Source organism: Gallinula chloropus (genome assembly GCF_964237585.1).
Source record: "Gallinula chloropus genome assembly, chromosome: 12".
In the NCBI taxonomy this organism is placed as follows: Eukaryota; Metazoa; Chordata; class Aves; order Gruiformes; family Rallidae; genus Gallinula; species Gallinula chloropus.
Genome location: NC_140097.1, coordinates 10,101,670 through 10,119,594, shown reverse-complemented (window position 1 = coordinate 10,119,594; position 17,925 = coordinate 10,101,670). Strand labels below are relative to the sequence as shown.

At 61.6% G+C, this 17,925-nt stretch overlaps 1 protein-coding gene across 2 annotated transcripts; it reads left to right on the top strand.

The window, feature by feature from the left end:
• Nucleotides 1-678: 678 nt before the first annotated feature.
• On the top strand, nucleotides 679-17,728 carry USP19 (ubiquitin specific peptidase 19). Of its 2 annotated transcripts, XM_084269608.1 has the most exons (26): nucleotides 679-901; nucleotides 2,682-2,738; nucleotides 3,743-3,871; nucleotides 4,422-4,555; nucleotides 4,870-5,277; nucleotides 5,585-5,852; nucleotides 5,986-6,142; nucleotides 6,252-6,323; nucleotides 6,734-6,849; nucleotides 7,173-7,387; nucleotides 7,703-7,904; nucleotides 7,988-8,121; nucleotides 8,307-8,465; nucleotides 8,551-8,661; nucleotides 8,830-8,940; nucleotides 9,101-9,202; nucleotides 9,576-9,716; nucleotides 9,897-10,015; nucleotides 10,226-10,363; nucleotides 10,453-10,817; nucleotides 11,451-11,561; nucleotides 12,115-12,331; nucleotides 12,641-12,793; nucleotides 12,896-13,059; nucleotides 13,143-13,321; nucleotides 15,035-16,366. In XM_084269608.1, exons 1-26 carry the CDS (start codon nucleotides 793-795, stop codon nucleotides 15,266-15,268), a joined length of 4,305 nt encoding a protein of 1,434 aa, XP_084125734.1. In that variant the 5' UTR covers nucleotides 679-792; the 3' UTR covers nucleotides 15,269-16,366. The 2 variants fall into 2 exon arrangements, with proteins under 2 accessions (XP_084125734.1, XP_084125733.1); XM_084269607.1 differs by lacking the exons at nucleotides 679-901; nucleotides 2,682-2,738; nucleotides 3,743-3,871; nucleotides 4,422-4,555; nucleotides 15,035-16,366 and adding an exon at nucleotides 17,541-17,728 and having other exon boundaries at nucleotides 5,122-5,277.
• Nucleotides 17,729-17,925: the final 197 nt, after the last annotated feature.

The following is a 17,925-nucleotide window of genomic DNA, read 5'->3' as shown; positions in this document are numbered from 1 at the left end:
GTAAACTGGATGGGAGATGAATATGCAAGGTGCAGTTGTGCTGGTTAAGCTCCCAGCTGGTGGGCGGAGGGGGAGGAACTCTCCTCTTGCCAGGGAGCTCTGCGCTCGTCTGTCACAGGAGCCTGTCCTGGGCCTGCTCCTGCTTCTCCCCTTTCTTCCTTCTTAGGGCGTTACTTGCTCCCGTTCACGCCCTTTTACGTCGGGTGCTGTTTGAAATAGCTGTCACCCCGAGCTATCGGGCGAGCTGCCCCAGTTGACCCCGGAGACTGTTTTACAGACCAGGGCCTCTGCCTGTCCTCACCCTGGGCTCTGCCCCAGGGTGTTTTTAGTCCCGGCGGCTCCTCCAGGCTGGTGTTGCTGTCATGGGAGCCGTGAGCGTGACAATTGCTTTCCAGGTTTTTAATGTGTGCCATATACAGAAGACCCCTGGTTGTATCTTGGGAGCTCTGACAAGCCCATGCTTTTGGCAGTAAGCATTGTAACAGCTGTGATGAGGTAGGTTTCCTCACCAAGCACTGCGTGGGGCTTCCCAAAAAAGCTGCAGTGAAGGTTGTGTGAGGGTACTGGGCCTGGTGCTGGGGCAGAGAGCAGATCCTGATGCTGTCAGGCCTTCTCCATCCACTCCTCCTGCCACATTCGCTCTCTCCTCTCTTTAGGCCACTAGTTCCTTGCCAGAGAGTTTGACCACAGAGAGTCGCCAAGATAGCTGGGCCAGGAAGAAAACGTCGCACCCCTGACCCAGACTCCATTACCGACCCCGGCGGGCCGTTTGTGTCCTCCAAACGGCTGAAAATGTCCAGCAGCACCAATGCCCCTGGCCAGAGGAGAGTGTCTCGGGGCTTGGATGATGCCACCAACAAGAAGAAGCAGAAGGATCGAGCCAACCAGGAGAGCAAGGAAGGTGAGAGCCCCTTGGCAGCGCTGCAGCAAGCAGGCCCGTGGCTTCTCAGCCCTGCAGGGTGGGAGCCTTGCAGCCATCTGCTGCGGGATAAGCAGATTTAACTAATCGCTTCCTGCAGCTGATGTGGGATCCTCTTCGGCACAGTGTCCTCCCTGGACCTGTAACCTCCTTCCTTCAGGCACCACTTAGCCCTGGGAGGAAGGTTTGGCTGGTGGCCTTGTTAACTTAAGCCTGGAGTTGGCCTTAGTGGTTGTTCCTAGACTCTGCTTTTGGCTGGGGCTGAGCTGCCCCGATCCAGATGGAGAGGGCCTGAATCCTGCTCCAGTGCTCCCACAGCTGGAGGCGGTGCTGCTTCCCACTGGTGTGCTGAGGCCAGGAGCTGCAGGGCAGCAACCGGGTACTGTCCGTGCCAGCCGAGCCTGGGGCCTGCACGTGGGGCTGGGCTTTAGCTTCTGTGTCAGGGCAGGGTGTGGCACGAGCCAGGGTGAGAGGCAGGAGCGTGGAGTAACTCACTCTGCAGCCGCTGTGCACCCGAGGATGAAAGCGATGCTTCGTGTGCTGGGAAGGCCTGTGGGCAGGATGGAGTTCTTGTAGCTCTGGAAAACGGCTTGATTTCTGTGCCTGCTCTTGTAACCTCAAAATCACAGGGTGTTTTATAGGCCAAGGTAGATGAGTGCTAGCTGAGGCCTGTGCTGGAGAGGCTGGCTGCAGTCCCCAGCGTGAAACTCTTTGGTGCAAAGAACTCAGCGCTGCGCCTTCTCTGGTGTGGGAGGTGTGCTGTGTTTCTGGTAAGGCCTGGCACCTCTGTGCCTTCTGACACGTGAGGGGGGCTCCTGCCTTACCAAGGGCTGCAGTGTGGCTGTGCTGCTTCTGTCCCTTCTGTGCAGGGGTGGCGAGGGGCAAGCTGTAGATCCTTCAGGCGTTGGCACCGTGACACTTTTCTCACCACCGGTCCCAGTGACTGCTCCTGTGGTCAGCAGAGGTTTCCTACTGGTTTGTAACCAGTCAAAGGAGGCTGTATCAGCCCTCTGAGCACTCCAGGGTGGAGACCACAGCTCCTGTCGCTGCTGTTTCTCTGCCCCAGGACAAAGTGCTGTCACTTTGAGCCCCTTGCCTGGCAGAGGTCACTGCCCCATGGGGGTGGAGCGGGCCCTGAGATGCTTCTGTCTGTTGGAGGTAATCCTGCAGGGAGCAGGGATTAGGTGTCAGGTTGGTTTGGTTGTGTTCTCCATCCTGATCTAGAAGGGGGTTTTGGCTGTGGATGTTGGCAGCTTGCGCAGGAATGGGAATGTTAAAGTGCAGCTGGGCTGCGTGGCTCTCCCGTTACAGCAGAATTGGCCTGAGCACGCCCAAACATCAGGTTCATCCTGTGAGACCGAGACAGGACTCCTCTGTATGGCTGGAGGCTGAGGGCCTGGTGTGCTAAGCAGGGGTTACCACAAGCTCCTCGCTGAGACATGCCTCGGAGCATGGTGCAGCGCTGTGCTGCTCCCACCGTGGTGTTGGTTAGACTGGGTTATGGTGGTGTGGTGCAGAGCAGCTGTCCTGGAGGGATGGGCTTGCTGTGGTGCTGCTGGGAGGGCTTCAGGGAAGGGAGAGGTGTGAGGAAGCCAAGGAGGAAAATGTGCAGCACTCACAGGCTAAAAAGCCCGGGTGGAGGCTCAGAGAAGGAAGACAGTGTGTGACACTTTGGGTGACAGTGTGTGACACTTTGGGTACCAGTGTGCTCTGAGGTGACGGAATGACAGACCTGCCTGCGCTTTGCTTCTCTGCCCAGCAGTGTCTCTCCCTGAGCTCAGGCAGGCTGAGACCGCCCAGGAGAAGGACTCAGAGGAGGGTAAGTCGAGGTGTGCACCAGCTGTCCGTGCATGGCCATGGAGTGCCCTTGTGAGGGATCTGAAACTCTCACCTTGTCGTTGTCCCGTGCTCCAGCGCTGAGCAGATCTAACCTGAGTGCTCATTGCCACAGCGTTTGCCTTAATGGGATGAGGCCTTCCCAGGGGCACGTGGCTGGGAAGGGCTGTCTGTAGGGAAGAGGCCCTGGGCATGTGGCTGGCTGCTTCTGACTCGGGAGTCACACAGCCCTGGGACACCTTGCTGCTGTTTCTGAGCCTGGAGCCATGCTGGGCCGGGAAGATCCCGAGCCATGTCACCCAGCAGGCACTGTTGGCTGGTTTCTGCCTTGACCCAGCCCTGCTTTGAGGACACAGTAGCACATCCTTGTGCCACAGGGGGTAGAACAAACCCGACTGAAATCTCTGTATTGCCCTGAAGACTTCAGGACACCACAGGGCCTGACCTGGAGCCTGGCAGGCATGCCAGGATGGAGGTTCTGCCAGCAGCAGAGTGACACTGCTGCACTGTTTTTCTCCTTGGGTGCAGTGTTCTTGCATGGCTGGTGGCCCTGCCTGTGTTTCAGCTGTGTTAGCAGCGCTCACCGGGCAGGAGCACAGTGCTTTGGGGACTGCAGCTGGGCTGCTTAGTTTGCATATGCAAAGGGGAAGTGGCAACTTCTGATTGTGGTCAGAGTCCACTCGAATCCCCCAGAGTAACTCTGTGGCTTTCCTCCTTCCCTGGGAAAGCAGCAATTACTTTGTAGTTGGCAGGAACCATCCCTTCTTCCCAGCCACCGGTGCTGCACGTGATGGGGGCCAAGAACAGCGCTGCCTTTCTGATCTCTCTGGGTCCCACTGGGGTTTACCTGCCCTGCTGTGACACGTGCTCTTGTTGTGGCCTGTCTGATGGGAGCAGGTTGCGAGTGTCCCACTGAATTTGGCATGGTCTGTGTGCCCCTGCGTTCACCTCCTGGGGCTTACGCTGCTTCCCTCCCTCCTCCTGTAGAACTGCTGCTGGACTGGAAGCAGAATGCTGATGAGATCATTGTCAAACTGAACTTGGGCAGTGGAGCTCTGAAGGTGGAGGATGTAGATGCTGCTTTCACCGACACGGATTGTGTGGTCAAACTACCAGGTATGGGGCGTAGAGCGAGGGCTACAGGCGTTCGTCCACAGCGCTTGGTGCAGCTCTGGGCTGGATGTGGGGTGGAAAGGCAGGCAGAAAACCTTTCCTTCAGAGGCAGTGCCCTGCTGTCAGCTGGCATGGCTTCAGCCGGTGGGCAGGGCTGATACACAAGAGCAGTGTAAAAGAAGAAGGGTGTAGAGCTGAGGAGGGCAGGAGCTGGCTTCTGCGCCAAGTGAACAAGTGCACACCGCTGTGCTGGTGCTGTGCTGCCTGATGACTGAGTCGGCCCTGGGTATCCCTTGGAAAAGCGACTGTGTCCCTGGGGGCAGAGAGGCCCAGGGCCTTCCCTCTGGGAAGGAAGCCAGCCAGATGTACAAAGCAAATCCAGGGAAGCTGGCGTTGATCTGAAGGCTCCTGGGGTATGGTGGCAGCCTGCCTGCAGACTCCTTGGCTCTGGATGAGTGCTCCCGTGATCCTTGGTGCAGGTGAAAAGAGGCTGTAGGTTAGGTGACAGCTCCTTGGAGCATTGCCTGAGGTGCCTGTTCCCCTATGCTTGCAGATGGGCGCCAGTGGAGCTGTCAGTTCTATGAGGAGATTGAGGGCTCCTGCAGCAAGGTCCAGTGCAAGAAGGGCAACTTTCTACAGCTTGTGCTTCAGAAGAAGATCCCGCTGCATACCTGGTCTTCGCTTCTGGTAAGGAGGGGAGGACCTGCCTTTTGAGGGAGCTTATAGAGCCCGGGGGAGCTGGGGCAAGGGTTTTACTCCCTGTTCTGCTCAGGGAGCAATGTAGGGCACATCCTGCATCCACTTGCTGCCTGAGGGCAGTGAGCCAGCTGTGTCTGTCCTGGGGCGGTGTGACCATTCCCCTGCTCCTGGCTGCCATGGAGCCTCCAGAGCACAGCCCTAGTGTGTTCTGGGAGCGGGGAGTGCGGATGAGGAGCTGGCAAAGAGTGTGAGAGGTGGTGCTGCCTGGATACTTCCCCACTGTGCTGTACTGCTTTTCACAGAAGAGAAGGAAAGACGGATCTAAAGAGCTGGCCAAAGGGACCACATGCTGGGAGAACGGGAAGGAAAAGGCTGCTTCTGCAGAGCTGGCTCCTGAAGAGCCGAAGGCTGAAGGTGCAGAGCCTCCCAGGTCCCGACGGGAACCCTCCAACCCCAAGCGTGCTCCGGGAAGAAGCGAGGCCCTGGGAGGAAAAAGCCCAGCCAGCCCAGGGACACAGAGTGGCCCCAGTGCCAAGCGGGCTGTATACCTCAAAGTGGCTCCCACTGAGGAGGAGCCCAGCGCCAGGGTCACTGGGAGCGTGGAGCCCAGCAAAGGGCACAGCGGGAGGGCGGGCAGCCGCCGCAACGGTAGAGCCAACCAGATGGATGTGCCCACAGCCCTCACGGACCTGGCACCGCCACTGGAGAAGGTACCTGGGGACCCAGCAGAATGGGGCATCCCTGCTCCCTCTGCCCCTGCACAGAAGCACATCCTTGCTGATGAGATGGGTCCTGGCGGGTGATGCTGGGGGCTGGTGTGGGCCTGGGTGTGGTGGAGGAGAGGGTGACTCTGGGCTCAGCATGCACTCTGGTCCCAATGAGGCTGAGCAGGGGATGTATGGAGGAGTTGGGCAGTGCTGGGCTGTGCCTGCCCAGCTGGTAGGACTCACAGCCGGTGAGCCAGGGCAGCTCGGGGTGCTGGGGTCTGTGGTTTACCATGTCTCTCTGTCTTGAAAGGCTGTGGTTTTGGCCAAGGAGACTGTGCCTGTGGAGGTGCCACCTCTTGCGACTACCACGGAGGTGTTCCCCCATCGCATTGCAACCTGCATGGAGAAGAGAGTCCTGCAGCCAGGCAGCCCTGCTGAGGCCTTGAGGCGCCGAGACTGCACCCCTGTCCTTGGAGAGAGCTCTAAGGCTGTCCCAGTGGCCACCCCTCCCCTGGGAAGAGATGGTGAGAAGAGGGACTGGTCCAAGGATGATGTGGCTCTGGAAGCAGCAGCTGATGGTGAGTGGCTGGAGCCTGAGAGTTGGCTTGGATAGGAAGGTCCATCTCCTCAGGACCTCTCCTGGGCCAGCCTGTGGCACTGCCTTGGTGTTCAAGGAAGGTAATACCTCTCTCCATGGTTTTCCTCATTCAGAGCCGGAGCCTTTTGTGAGCCTGACCTTTGTCAAGAATGACTCATATGAGAAAGGAAATGACCTGGTGGTGGTACATGTCTACGTGAAGGAGATCCACAAGGAAACATCCAAGGTGTTGTTCCGGGAGCAGGACTTCACGTTGGTGTTCCAGACGAGGTACGCGCGTGCCTCGCTCAGGATGGTGCCAGGCTGCTGCACAGCTCCTGGCTGTGGCTGTGCTACTTGTTCCTTCACCTCTTCTCACTCGCTTCCAATTCCCTTGCAGTGACACAAACTTCCTCCGCCTCCATCCTGGCTGTGGGCCCAACACAGTGTTCCGGTGGCAGGTGAAGCTCAGGTACGGCTCCTGTCGTGCCAGCCTGCAGCAGGGCTGAGAGAGGAGCTGAGAGTGCAGAGCTGGGGCAGGGGCCAGTCCTGGCTGGCGGGGTCTGTGCAGGGCATGCTCCTTCCTGCACCTGGGGGTGCCCCTCACACCATACAGCGCTGCTGTCCCAAGGCCAGGCTGCCTTACCTCACCTGGTGGCATGCAGGGGAGGAAATCCTAGTGCCTCCTTGCCTGCAGCCTTTCCCCAGTTGTTGTAGAGCCACATCAGCCTGTGTGCATTTTGGGCAGGATGCCTGGTGTGAGGGGGAATGTGGAGCAAAACAGAACGGACCTGCCAGGAAGAGGGCCCTCTGTGCTCAGTGTGACCAGGCTTGAGGCTTTGGTGGGATGGGGGCACCTCTGACTTGCTGTGCTTCTTGCAGGAACCTTATTGAGCCAGACCAGTGCACGTACACCTTCACGGTGTCTCGCATCGACGTCTGCCTGAAGAAACGTCACAGCCAGCGCTGGGGAGGGCTGGAGGCTCCAGCCACACGAGGTCTGCACCCTGCCTTCTCCTTGCTTTGCCTGTGGCCGCACCCCAGTGGGGTGTGGTACCTCCTCACCGCTGGCAGTGGTCAGATGGTGCCAGGATCCTCTGGGGTAGGATTATGGGGAAGGAGAAGGGCTGAGCAGGTGAAGGTGGGAGGGGTGTGGGCCAAGGTGAGCCAAGCACAGGGGAAAGGGGGCTGCCGTTCCCCTTGCTCACAGGGAAGAGGGGCAGGAGAGAGCCTGTGTGTGAGCAAGGACTGAGCAGCTCAGTCCTGCCGTGGGCAGCGCGTGGTGCTGCTAACCACAGGCCCACCCTTCCCCCTTTTTAAGGTGCAGTGGGTGGTGCAAAGGTTGCCATGCCTACAGGCCCTACCCCTCTGGACAAGAACCCCCCAGGCAGTAACCAGCACCCCCTGTCCAGTAAGGAGGAGGCCCGAGCCAATGACAAAGAGAAGCCACGCGTGGAAGATGGAGGTCTGGATGGTGTGGCAGCCCGTACAGCCTCAGAGCATGTGGCAGTGAAGCAAGAGCCGCACATACCTTCAGTGAGTGGGGACGCACTGGATTTGACCCGGGTCGGGGGGAAAGAGGAGCCCACTTGTGCCTCTTTTGGTACCCCACCTCCTTGGTGTTCCTCTGGGAGCCAGTAGACTGTCCTGGAGGGGAGGCAGTGTTGCTCAGCCACAGCTGGCAGGACTGGGGGCTGCGGTTGGCCTGTCTGTCCCACTACTGGTGGGAGATGGCATGATGACTCCAGCCCAGGCATGCTGGAGAGATGTCTTGGGCTTTTGGGTTCCCCTGGTAGTCCCAGAGAGGCCCCCTGAGCGCAGCATCCTCACACCCACCTTCTCCTTCGGCAGCCCAAACCAACATGCATGGTGCCGCCAATGACACACAGCCCTGTGAGCACCGAGAGCGTGGAGGATGATGAGGATGAGGACGAGAAGAAGAAGGTGTGCCTGCCTGGCTTCACAGGGCTGGTGAACCTGGGCAACACCTGCTTTATGAACAGCGTCATCCAGTCCCTATCCAACACCCGGGAGCTGCGCGACTATTTCCATGGTAAGCCCCGGTGGGAGCCCGGCAGCACCCCGCTGCCCGATGGCGCAGCCGGCGGCCACGCTCTGTCTCCTCATCTGTTACAGATCGGTCCTTTGAGTCAGAGATCAACTGCAACAACCCGCTGGGGACGGGCGGACGCCTGGCCATCGGCTTCGCCATGCTGCTGCGAGCGCTGTGGAAGGGCACCCACCATGCCTTCCAGCCCTCTAAACTGAAGGTAGGGCCACAGGCACCAGCACTGTGCAGGAGCTGCACTGAGTCCCCAGCACTCTTTTCCTGTCTGCCCTTCCAGTGTCACTAAGAGCTCAGGGGAGTGTGGGTGGGTGCAGCCAGGCTTTGTGCATGGGGTGGGCGGTGCTGTCAGGGGGCTTCTGGCCAGCACTGAGGACTGTGCTCCCCCAGGCAATCGTGGCCAGCAAGGCCAGCCAGTTCACTGGCTATGCCCAGCATGATGCTCAGGAGTTCATGGCCTTCCTGCTCGATGGCCTGCACGAGGACCTCAACCGTATCCAGAACAAACCCTACACAGAGACCGTTGACTCGGATGGGAGACCTGACGAGGTGAGGATGTCCCTCTGCAGAGCCATCAGGGGAGCAGCCCTGGCCTGGCTGGTTCTGTGTGGTGTTGAGCCCTTTCCCCTCACAGGTTGTAGCTGAGGAGGCCTGGCAGCGGCACAAGATGAGAAATGACTCTTTCATCGTGGACCTCTTCCAGGGCCAGTACAAATCCAAGCTGGTGTGCCCAGTGTGTTCCAAGGTAAGGCAGCCCTGAAGGCTCTGTCTCTGTCCTGGCTGTGCAGCGGCGCACTCCTGACTCAGAGAGCACGTGTCACGGGGCACGGCTGGATCCTGAGTCCGCTGGGGCTGTCACGCTGATCTCAGCCACGAGCACTTCCCGCCACTGAGTGTTCTGTCACGTCTGCAGGTGTCCATCACCTTTGACCCCTTCCTGTACCTCCCCGTGCCCCTCCCGCAGAAGCAGAAGGTGCTGACTGTCTACTACTTCGCAAAGGAGCCGCACAAGAAACCCATCAAGGTGAAGGACACCACCTACTCTGGGAAGGCAGCCTGAGAGGGTTTCTGCAGGTGCCCCAGCAGGTGGCTGAGTGCCAGCAGGCTGGGCCTTGTGCTAAGGAGGAGCCTGTGCGCCTTGGTGTGCTCTGACTGATGTGGTGCTTTCGCTTTCTTGGTGGCAGTTCCTCGTGAGTATCAGCAAGGAGAACTCCAGCGCCATGGAGGTACTCGACTCCGTAGCCCACAGCGTACGGGTGAAGCCAGAGAACCTGCGCCTGGCAGAGGTGAGAGGTCAGGGTGGGAAGCCAGTGGTGGGCTGGTCATCTGGGTGTCCCAGCTCCTGCAGTGGGAAATAGAGCCACCGACAGTTGCTTGTCCATATCCAGCATCTCCGTGGGGTGCATTTTGCCTGTGGTCAGCAGTGTCATTCGCAGGGTACTTACTGCAGGGCAGATCCCTGCTCAGCAGGGCTAGGCTGCCCCAGTGAGGCAAGGGATGCCCATCCTGCCTGGTGGGGTAGTGAGCTGAGCACAGCAACAGCATCCCTGTGGTGCTGCTACCCCTGCAGCTTGCTGTGGGGCTGAGGTCTGCGGCTGTCTCAGGAGAGGAAGCACGGGGCAGCCCTCGCACAGCCCCACTCTGCTACTTCCCTGGCAGGTGATCAAGAATCGCTTCCACCGCATGTTCCTGCCGTCCAACTCGCTGGACGCAGTCTCCCCCACAGACCTGCTGCTCTGCTTCGAGGTGCTGTCCCCAGAGCTGGCCAAGGAGAGGGTGGTAGAGCTGCAGGTCCAGCAGGTAAGGGGATATTGGGACTACTGGGATGCACACGGGGAGGCTGAGCCTGCCGGTGAGGCTGAGCAGGAGTGGGAGAGCTGCAGGCAAGGGTGTCTGGCTGCAGCAAGCACGGGTGCCGACCGAGACTCCCTTGTCCTGCCTGGCCACCCTTCCCCACCCAATGGGTCCTTTCTGCTGCAGCGTCCACAGGTGCCGAGTGGCCCTGTGGCCAAGTGTGCGGCCTGCCAGAAGAAGCAGCTGCCAGAGGATGAGAAGCTCAGGCGCTGCACGAGGTGCTATCGAGTCGGTTACTGCAACGTGTGAGTTGGCTGGGTGCCTGGCAGGGAGGGAGGGTCTCCAGCCCTTCGGGACAGGATGGGAGGGCACAGCTGGATGGGGATGGGCCTGGTTTTTGGGATGGAGCTGGCTTGCAGCGCTCCCCTTCCTCCAACACACACCTACAGCCTTGCCGTGCTTCTGCCCAGGGTGGTCACCAACGCTGGGTTCACCCGGGGCTGTATGTGTTGCAGGGCGTGTCAGAAAACACACTGGCCAGACCACAAGGCTTTGTGCCGCCCCGAGAACATCGGTTTCCCCTTCCTCATCAGCGTGCCAGAGTCCCGTCTCACCTATGCCCGCCTGGCCCAACTGCTGGAGGGCTACGCGAGGTGAGGATCTAGGGAAGGGAGGTGCCCCCACCCTGGAACTGAGCACAGCCCTGTCCCTGGCCAGCTCTGACTGCCACCTCCATGCCCAGGTACTCCGTCAGCGTGTTCCAGCCTCCGTTCCAGATGGGCCGGATGTCTCCAGAGCACGGGCTGCAGCCTCTGCTCCCGGACAAGCTGGAGCCCCTGGGCAAGAGCAGCTGTGCAGCAGCCACCTCTGCCCCTGAGCTGGGGGATGGGGACAGAGCTTCCAGCCTCCCCCAGGAACCCCCGCTGTCTCCAGCTGTGCCTGAGCTGCACCCAGAGCTGGGGGACACCGGCACTGTCCGAAGCAAGGTCCTGGCTGCGAGGAGTTCCCTATTGAGCTTGGATTCAGGCTTCTCCGAGCACATGGAGTCGCAGAGCGACAGCTGTTGTGAGAAGGAGCCATCCTATGAAAGAGCCCTCAAGCCAGAAGGTAAGAGGTGCTGTGGTGCTAACAGTGTCTGTGCCAGGAGCCTGGGCAGCACCAAGATGAAATGGGAGCAATTCGTCCTCCACGTGACCTCACAACAGCATCCGTTCTCCCTTGTGAGCTTGGTCTCAACACCTCAGGCACACCGTGAGGCCCTGGGAGCTGTCTCCTGGTAGTGCTGCCCCAACTGAAGCACCTGCCTTGCCCTGGCAGCACCTGCAGGGCAGGGGCTGGGGTGTTTGGTCGTGGGAGAGGTGGGAAGGCAGAAGCCTCGAGTCCCATGGGAGTGCAGAGCCCAGCGTGGGCTTAAAGCCCCTTGGGGCCGTGAGCGCAGCGCTCCCCTCACTCTGACTCAGCGGCACGGGAGCCGCCTCTCGCGCTCGGCTGCCTGGCTGTCACGTTTCCAGACACTCGTCTCAGGATGGCAGCAATGTGCAGTGAAGGGGCAAGGCAGGCAGAGGAGCACAGCTTGCCAGGGGCAGCCGCCTGCTAAAAATAGTCAAGGACACGGAGCACGTGGTTGTGTCCCTGCAAGGCCTTAGCATGTGAGGTGGGGGTGGGGGCACTGCAAATTCTTGGCCCCTACGCAGGGCAGACAGGCAGTGCCACCATAGATCTGTCCCTGCTTGTCCACAGCTGCCATCCCTGGGTACCAACACACTCCAGACTCGCTGAGTGCCCGTGCTACGCAGTTCTACATCAACAAGATCGATGCTGCCAACCGAGAGCACAAGCTAGAAGATAAAGGTGAGCCCAGAGTGCCATGAAGTGCCACCTTCATCCCTCACAGCCTCTGGCAAGGTGGTGGATCTGCCTGCCCAGCATGCGAGATGCTGCCTGGCACGAGGTGAACCGGGTTGTGACCATGACCCCAGGCTGGACAGTGGAAGCTGCATCTGGCGTAGGGGAGGGCAGGGCTGTGCTGCACAGAGCTGCTGCCTGGAGGCTCTTGTGGGGCATGACATTCTTGCTCTCCTCAGCAAGCAGTCTGACTCTCTTCAGACTGCTACATCTGCAGAGGGTCTGTGATCTCTGGGTCACCTTGTGGGATGCTGGTTACATAGGTGCTGCTGAGGGGGGGCTATGCCAGTCTTGCCCCGCTGGCTGTGGGGCTCTGATGCCCTGGGGTGATGAACCGTGCTGTGGGCATGGGGGTGCACCATAGGGGCACTTGTTCTCTCCTGGCAGCACCACGTGGCTGCTGTGCTGAGCCAGAATAGGTGAGACTGCTCCTAGTCCCGGCAAGACGGTCTGGCCTGGCCCAGCGGGGCAGGTGTGCGAGGTGTGTACCCCTTCACAGGTGACACTCCCCTGGAGCTGACAGACGACTGCTCCCTTGCCCTGGTGTGGAAGAACAATGAGCGCCTCAAGGAGTTTGTGTTGGTGGAGTCCAAGGACCTGGAGTGTGTGGAGGACCCAGGCTCAGCCAGCGAAGCGGCCCGTGCTGGCCACTTCACCCTGGAGCAGTGCCTCAATCTCTTCACCAAGCCTGAAGTCCTGGCCCCAGAGGAAGCATGGTGAGGAGGGGGGTGGGGTGGGTGCCAGCCCATGGGCTCAAGTGGCAGCGGGGGTTTCCCAGGACCTGCCTGGGCCTGCATGCTGTTTCTTCTGGGGGCCAGGAGCGTTGTTGAGCTGACGTCTGTGGGCTGGGAAGGGAGGCCAAAAGCCGGCAAGGAGCAGTGCCAGCGCTCAGCAGGGCTGTGCTGGCCCACCCCTGATGAGGATGGCTGCATCCCCTCTGCCAGTCCCACACATGGGGTCCTCGGGGCTGGGCTGTGAGACCTGGGGCTCCCTCCACACTGGTAATGAGCACCCTTTTCCCCCAGGTACTGCCCCAAGTGCAAGCAGCACCGTGAAGCCTCCAAGCAGCTGATGCTATGGCGCCTGCCCAACGTCCTCATCATCCAGCTCAAGCGCTTCTCCTTCCGCAGCTTTATTTGGAGGGACAAGATCAACGATATGGTGGACTTCCCTGTCCGGTGAGAGCTTGGCGGACAAAGTGCCTGGGTTGGCACTGCCCTCCGTCTGGCCTTTCCCTGCCTAACCCTCACCATCCCCACTCTCCCTGTGTCTCTCCCCAGGAGCCTGGACCTGAGCAAGTTCTGCATCGGCCGGAAGGGCGAGCAGCAGCTCCCCATGTATGACCTGTACGCTGTGATCAACCACTATGGAGGCATGATTGGGGGGCACTACACAGCGTACGCCCGCCTGCCCAACGACAAGAACAGCCAGCGCAGTGACGTGGGTGAGGATCTGCCGGCCTCGCCGTCCCCCTCTCCTGCCGCCGTGGCCCATCTCCTTGCTTAATTAACCCTTCTCTCCTCTCAGGCTGGCGGCTCTTCGATGACAGCACAGTCACCACTGTGGATGAGAGCCAGGTGGTAACCAGATACGCGTATGTCCTCTTCTACCGCCGGAGGAACTCTCCTGTGGAGAGACCCCTGCCAGGGCACCCCCCAGACCACCGAGCCGAGCACACCCCTTCTGCCGAAGCTGCTGCCAGCCAGGTGAGAGCTTGTGTCTCTTCTGGCACTGTTGGAGCCACAGACTTTTAAAAACGTGCCCACAGGTAGGGCCTGGCCCACCTCTGCCAGCACCCCTGAGGCCTGGAGCAGCTGCAGTGTGGGACCTGCCCCTCTGACACCCAAGAGATTGCACCAGGCAGGTGCTAGGGCCTGTCTTCCCCTGTTCTGGCTGTGAGCTTGGGATGGTCCCTGCCCTGAGGGGCTACAGGAGGGTTGTGGTTGGTGTGGGGGGTGGTGGTGGGAAGGCACCGAGGAGGCAGGAGGGGCCCCTTCCAGGTCTGCACTGGAGGAAGTCTGGGAGCTGGCTGCGGCAGGAGCATGAAGTGCTGCCTTCCTCTGCCGCTCTCGAGGCAGTGTGGGGGATGCTTTCTGCTGGGGCCCAGCTCGGGGCTGAGCTAGGTGCAAAAAAGGCAAATGCCAGCACTGTGCCAGAGGCCTGGCAGCCTTTTCTGGGTGCTGAAGAGAAACCTGCCAGAGCCAGCTCTGATGCTGGGCTGCCCCAGCGGGGTGGGCCAGCTGGCAGGGCACTTCTGGCAGGTATCTGCAGGGAATGGTGGGGCTGGTCTTCATGTGAACATTGGGAAGGAAGGCCCAGGATGGGGTACGGTGCACCAAACCAGCCCCTCTTTGTGGCTGTGCTGCACCCCTTCCCTCCTGCTCTGCGCCTGGTCTGAGGATGACTGTGACCCCGTCTCTGGCACAGCTGCACGCCTGTGTCCCACTGGGCCCTCCGGGTCTGGTCTCAGCCCGCCTGGCTTGCACAGCTGGTGAGGTGTCCTAGCTCTGCCCTCTTGCCTGGGGACAGGAGCCGCCTGTCTCTGGGACCAGGGCACATCTGGCATCTTGGTGTCCACCTGCCCAGGCTGTTTGGGTCCTGGGGGGCTGTGCACCTCCCGGAGCAGCCCCGCTCCCCAAGGGCAGCTTGAGAAAGGCTGCGCTGCTCATCCTACAACAGCGATGGGAGCCTTCGTCGGTCCCCACAGCTCTGGGATCACTGTGTGCCCCACAGCACTGGGGTTCATCAGGTCCCCCTGGGACTCTGCAGCCCCCTAACAACACCAGATCCCCTGCAGCAGTGGGGCTTGCTGGATCCCACCAGTGCTCAGCGGGTCCCTGAGGGCCTTGGACCACCCCCACCCTCCTGGGCACTGGGTGCCCTCCAGAATTGGTGCCCAACCCCAGGCGATCGCTGGCACAGAAAAGGGCCGAGCTGTGATTGGCTGCTGTGGATAGTCCTCCTCGATGCTGGGCTACGATTGAGGGCTGGAGCATCCCCACCCACTGAAGCAGACCCGTGACTGGCTGTGCTGCAACCACTCCTCCTGCTCCAGCTGGCTCTGGACTGGCTGTCATCTGAAAGATCCTGTTGGGATCCGAAAAGCTGGGCTGCCATTGGCTGCTGCCTGCTCCCTCGCCGTCCGGACCCACCACTGCCAGACCATCGATCCAGCCACCAGCTCTGCTGCTCCCCTCGAAGACACCCTGCGCTCCGTCCTGCAGAGCCGCCCGCTGTGCCCCATGCACCGGACCCCCCGAAAGAGCCGCGGGGGCGGGCGCGACCGTGCCGGTGCTGCATGGGGAGGCGGGCTGGCTGGGCGCTGGGCTGGGCTCGCAGGCAGCCACCTGCCCCGGGGGATGGCGAGGGGTGTTGCCCATTGTGTTCTGCAAGTGCTGACGCAGGTTTCCACATCGCAGGCTTCTCTGATCTGGCAGGAACTGGAGGCTGAAGATCCAGAACTGCACCTCGAGGCACCCCAAAGGCCTGCAAGAAACTCCTGGAGGCCCCGTGGCCAGAAGCGGAGTCCGGGCACCCCCCAGCACCCAGATGAAGGCTGCGTCAGATACTTCGTCCTGGCCACCACGGCCGCGATTGTCGCGCTCTTCCTGAACGTCTTCTACCCACTCATTTACCAGACCCGCTGGAGATAGGCACAGGCACACGGCCAGCTGGGGGAGCAGGGCTGCTCGGGCACACGCCGTCCTAGGATGCTACGTGAGGAAGACGTCGGGACAGATCGCCAGGAAGGACTTGCCGAGGGAAGCGTGGGGCTGTTGGCTCCTGCCTGTCTGCTCTGGCATCTCCTGTGCCAGCTGGCAGGGCTGTCTGGCCAGCCCGCTGCCTTGCCAAGGTGCTGCCCAGAACCAGGAGCCCCTCAGCCTGCCCTTGCTGCTTGCTGGGAGCGGAGTGGACCTTGTGGGTTTCTGCTGCTCAGGAAGGGACAGTGCTGCTGCAGTGGGGCTGGGGCCTGGGAAACTCCTGGAGATATCAACTGCCTCTGGCTCCTGGGAAAGAAGCGGAGACCTGCCTGCAGGCTGCAGCAAGGGCAGGATGCCCTGACACGGGTTGTGGTCCAGCTGCCTCTCCCTGCTGTGCTGTCGCCAGATCCTTGTGCTGTTCAGGGCTGGTGTGATCCATGGTGGCTCCTGGGCCAGCCTGGTGCCTCCTGCTGAGCCTCCTGGTGCTGGCTGCCTGCGCATGGGGCCCTGTGCATGCTGTACCCCCCACGTGCTGGGGCCGAATGGGCTTGTGGGGGAGCCAGAGGCTCAGCCCTGCCCCACCTCTTCTGCGGCCAGCTGTTGGGGAACCTGGCAGACTGAGCTGGGGGGTCTATGATGAACACCCCCCTCTATGGGCCACCGGCTCCCGGGAGCAGCGCTGTGAGGCACAAGCTGTCCACTGCTGGCTGTGGCAGGGGTGGCCAGGTCTCTGCTAGGGCAGTGTGGTGCCATGGCTGGTTTGCGAGGGCATCGGCTCCCTGTGCCGCAGGAGAGGCATGGGGCCGGGCAGCGCAGGGAGCACCTCGCTGTGTTAATAAAGCCAGGTTTTCCAACGAGACACAGCATTGCTGTCCTGTGTGCTGGGACCCCCACACCAGGGCAGGGACTCGCCCGGAGCCTGCTCTAGCAGAGGGCAGGTGCCAGTGACCTTCCTGTGCCTGAGGCAGCTGTTTGCAGAGTCTCTCTGGCCCAGCCAGCACAGGGACGTGCCCTGGGCTCTGCTGAGGGCCTGGCCCACCCTGTGCGGCAGCTGGCTCGGGGGAGCTCTGTTTGCCCGTGCCAGGGGGGTGCGGGGGGGGCAGGTACCCTGGGCTCCTGCTCCTCAGCTGTGGGGCAGCAGCCCCAGGGGCTGCGTGTAGGGTGTGAGGAGCCTGGCAGCGTGTGGTCCCGTGGGTCCTGGGCACGGGCTGCGGCTCCAGCGGTGTCTGACATTGAGACGTGTTGCCCTTGGCTGAGTGTGGCTCAGACTGCTGTGGCGTGTTTGGGTGAGAGAAGTGACTTCAGAGCCCTGTGACTTCCTTTTCCGTCTCCGCTGTTGTCCCACCAGCTGTGTCCTTGGCTGGCTCAGGAAGGATGCATGGCAGGGAAGGGGGTCGCCTGTGTTTCTGGCTGGGGTTTGAGCTGGACAGCGGGGAGCCCAAGGCTCCCACACCACACACCTCGGTCCCCCACCCCTCTTGTGTGTCGCGGTGTCTTCCCTGCCCAGCGGTTCCTAGTCAGGGAGCCTGGCGGGGCTGTGCTGCGGTCATGAGGTGCCTGTCCTGGAACAGTCGCCTCATTGTCTGCAGCCCTGGGGCTCGGCGGCTTCCCCCGCTCACCCACAGCACTGGCCTCGTGGGGCTGAGTCAGCACCCGGCGCCGGTGGGGTGACCTCTGCTCTGGCTGGTGCTGGTGCCCCAGGCTTGGGGCCCATAAGCCGCTGCCTCCACCTGCCTGCCTTTCTCCCTGGAGGTGGGTGGCCGGCAGCGAGACCCGGGCTGGGCGCTCTTAGCCCTGGAAATCCCCTCGGGTCCTGTGCCATTCCTCAGCCCCTGGCAGGCGCTGGCAGCCTGCCCCGTGGCTTGCTGCTGCCGCTGCCTGGGCTGGCTGAGTGCCCGTGCCAGGGCGCGGGGCTCTGCTCAGACCGGCCCGGGCTGTGGCAGCCCCGGGGCCACGAGTGCCGGAGCGGGGAGAGGCAGCAGTGCGGGGCTGGGCTGGGTGCTGCACCCTGCCTCTCCGGGGGGCAGGTGGTTGCTGCAGCCAGGGGCCCTGGGCACACTGCCTTCCCCCCTGCCCCACTGCCCCACAGTTTCGGCTTGGCACTTACTACTGCTGTGTGGGGCCCCTACCCTGAGGGTCTACACCTTCCCCCTCCTGAGCAGGGAGGGAGAGGAGGGGTGAGCAGGACAGCGGTCACCTTCTCACGCCTGCCTTCTGCTTGCAGGGACTGCCCCCGGTGCCGTTTGGATCCAGCCTGGCCCCCGAAGGAGCCCCGGCGCTGGCCGCGGAAGGCCTCCCAGAGCACTTTGCCAGCCCCGCCGAGCGCCCGGCCCCCTCCTACAGCAGCATGGAAGAAGTCGACTAGGGCGTCGTGGGGCACCTGTCCTGGGGGGGTGCGGGCCGGGCCGGGCACCAGGGGGTGGGGGGGCTGGGGGGGTGGTGTCAGCGTTTGTCCCATGTTCATTAAACTTGCTCAACTCCACTTGCCTCTGCTGCCTGCTGTCCCCTGGTCAGCCCCCACAGGACATGGCGTGCATGGACCTTGGGGTCCTTTGCACACCGCTGCCCCAGGCTCCCGTCTGGCCCCTTGAGTTGATGGGGTACCTGGT

Excerpts from the sequence above, each read along its gene's own strand:
- USP19 (XM_084269608.1), top strand. The coding sequence starts at position 793 with ATGTCCAGCAGCACCAATGCCCCTGGCCAGAGGAGAGTGTCTCGGGGC. Across the intron at positions 6,143-6,251 it reads ACGTTGGTGTTCCAGACGAG|TGACACAAACTTCCTCCGCC; the intron begins GTACGCGCGTGC and ends ATTCCCTTGCAG. Across the intron at positions 13,060-13,142 it reads CAGCCAGCGCAGTGACGTGG|GCTGGCGGCTCTTCGATGAC; the intron begins GTGAGGATCTGC and ends CTCTCCTCTCAG.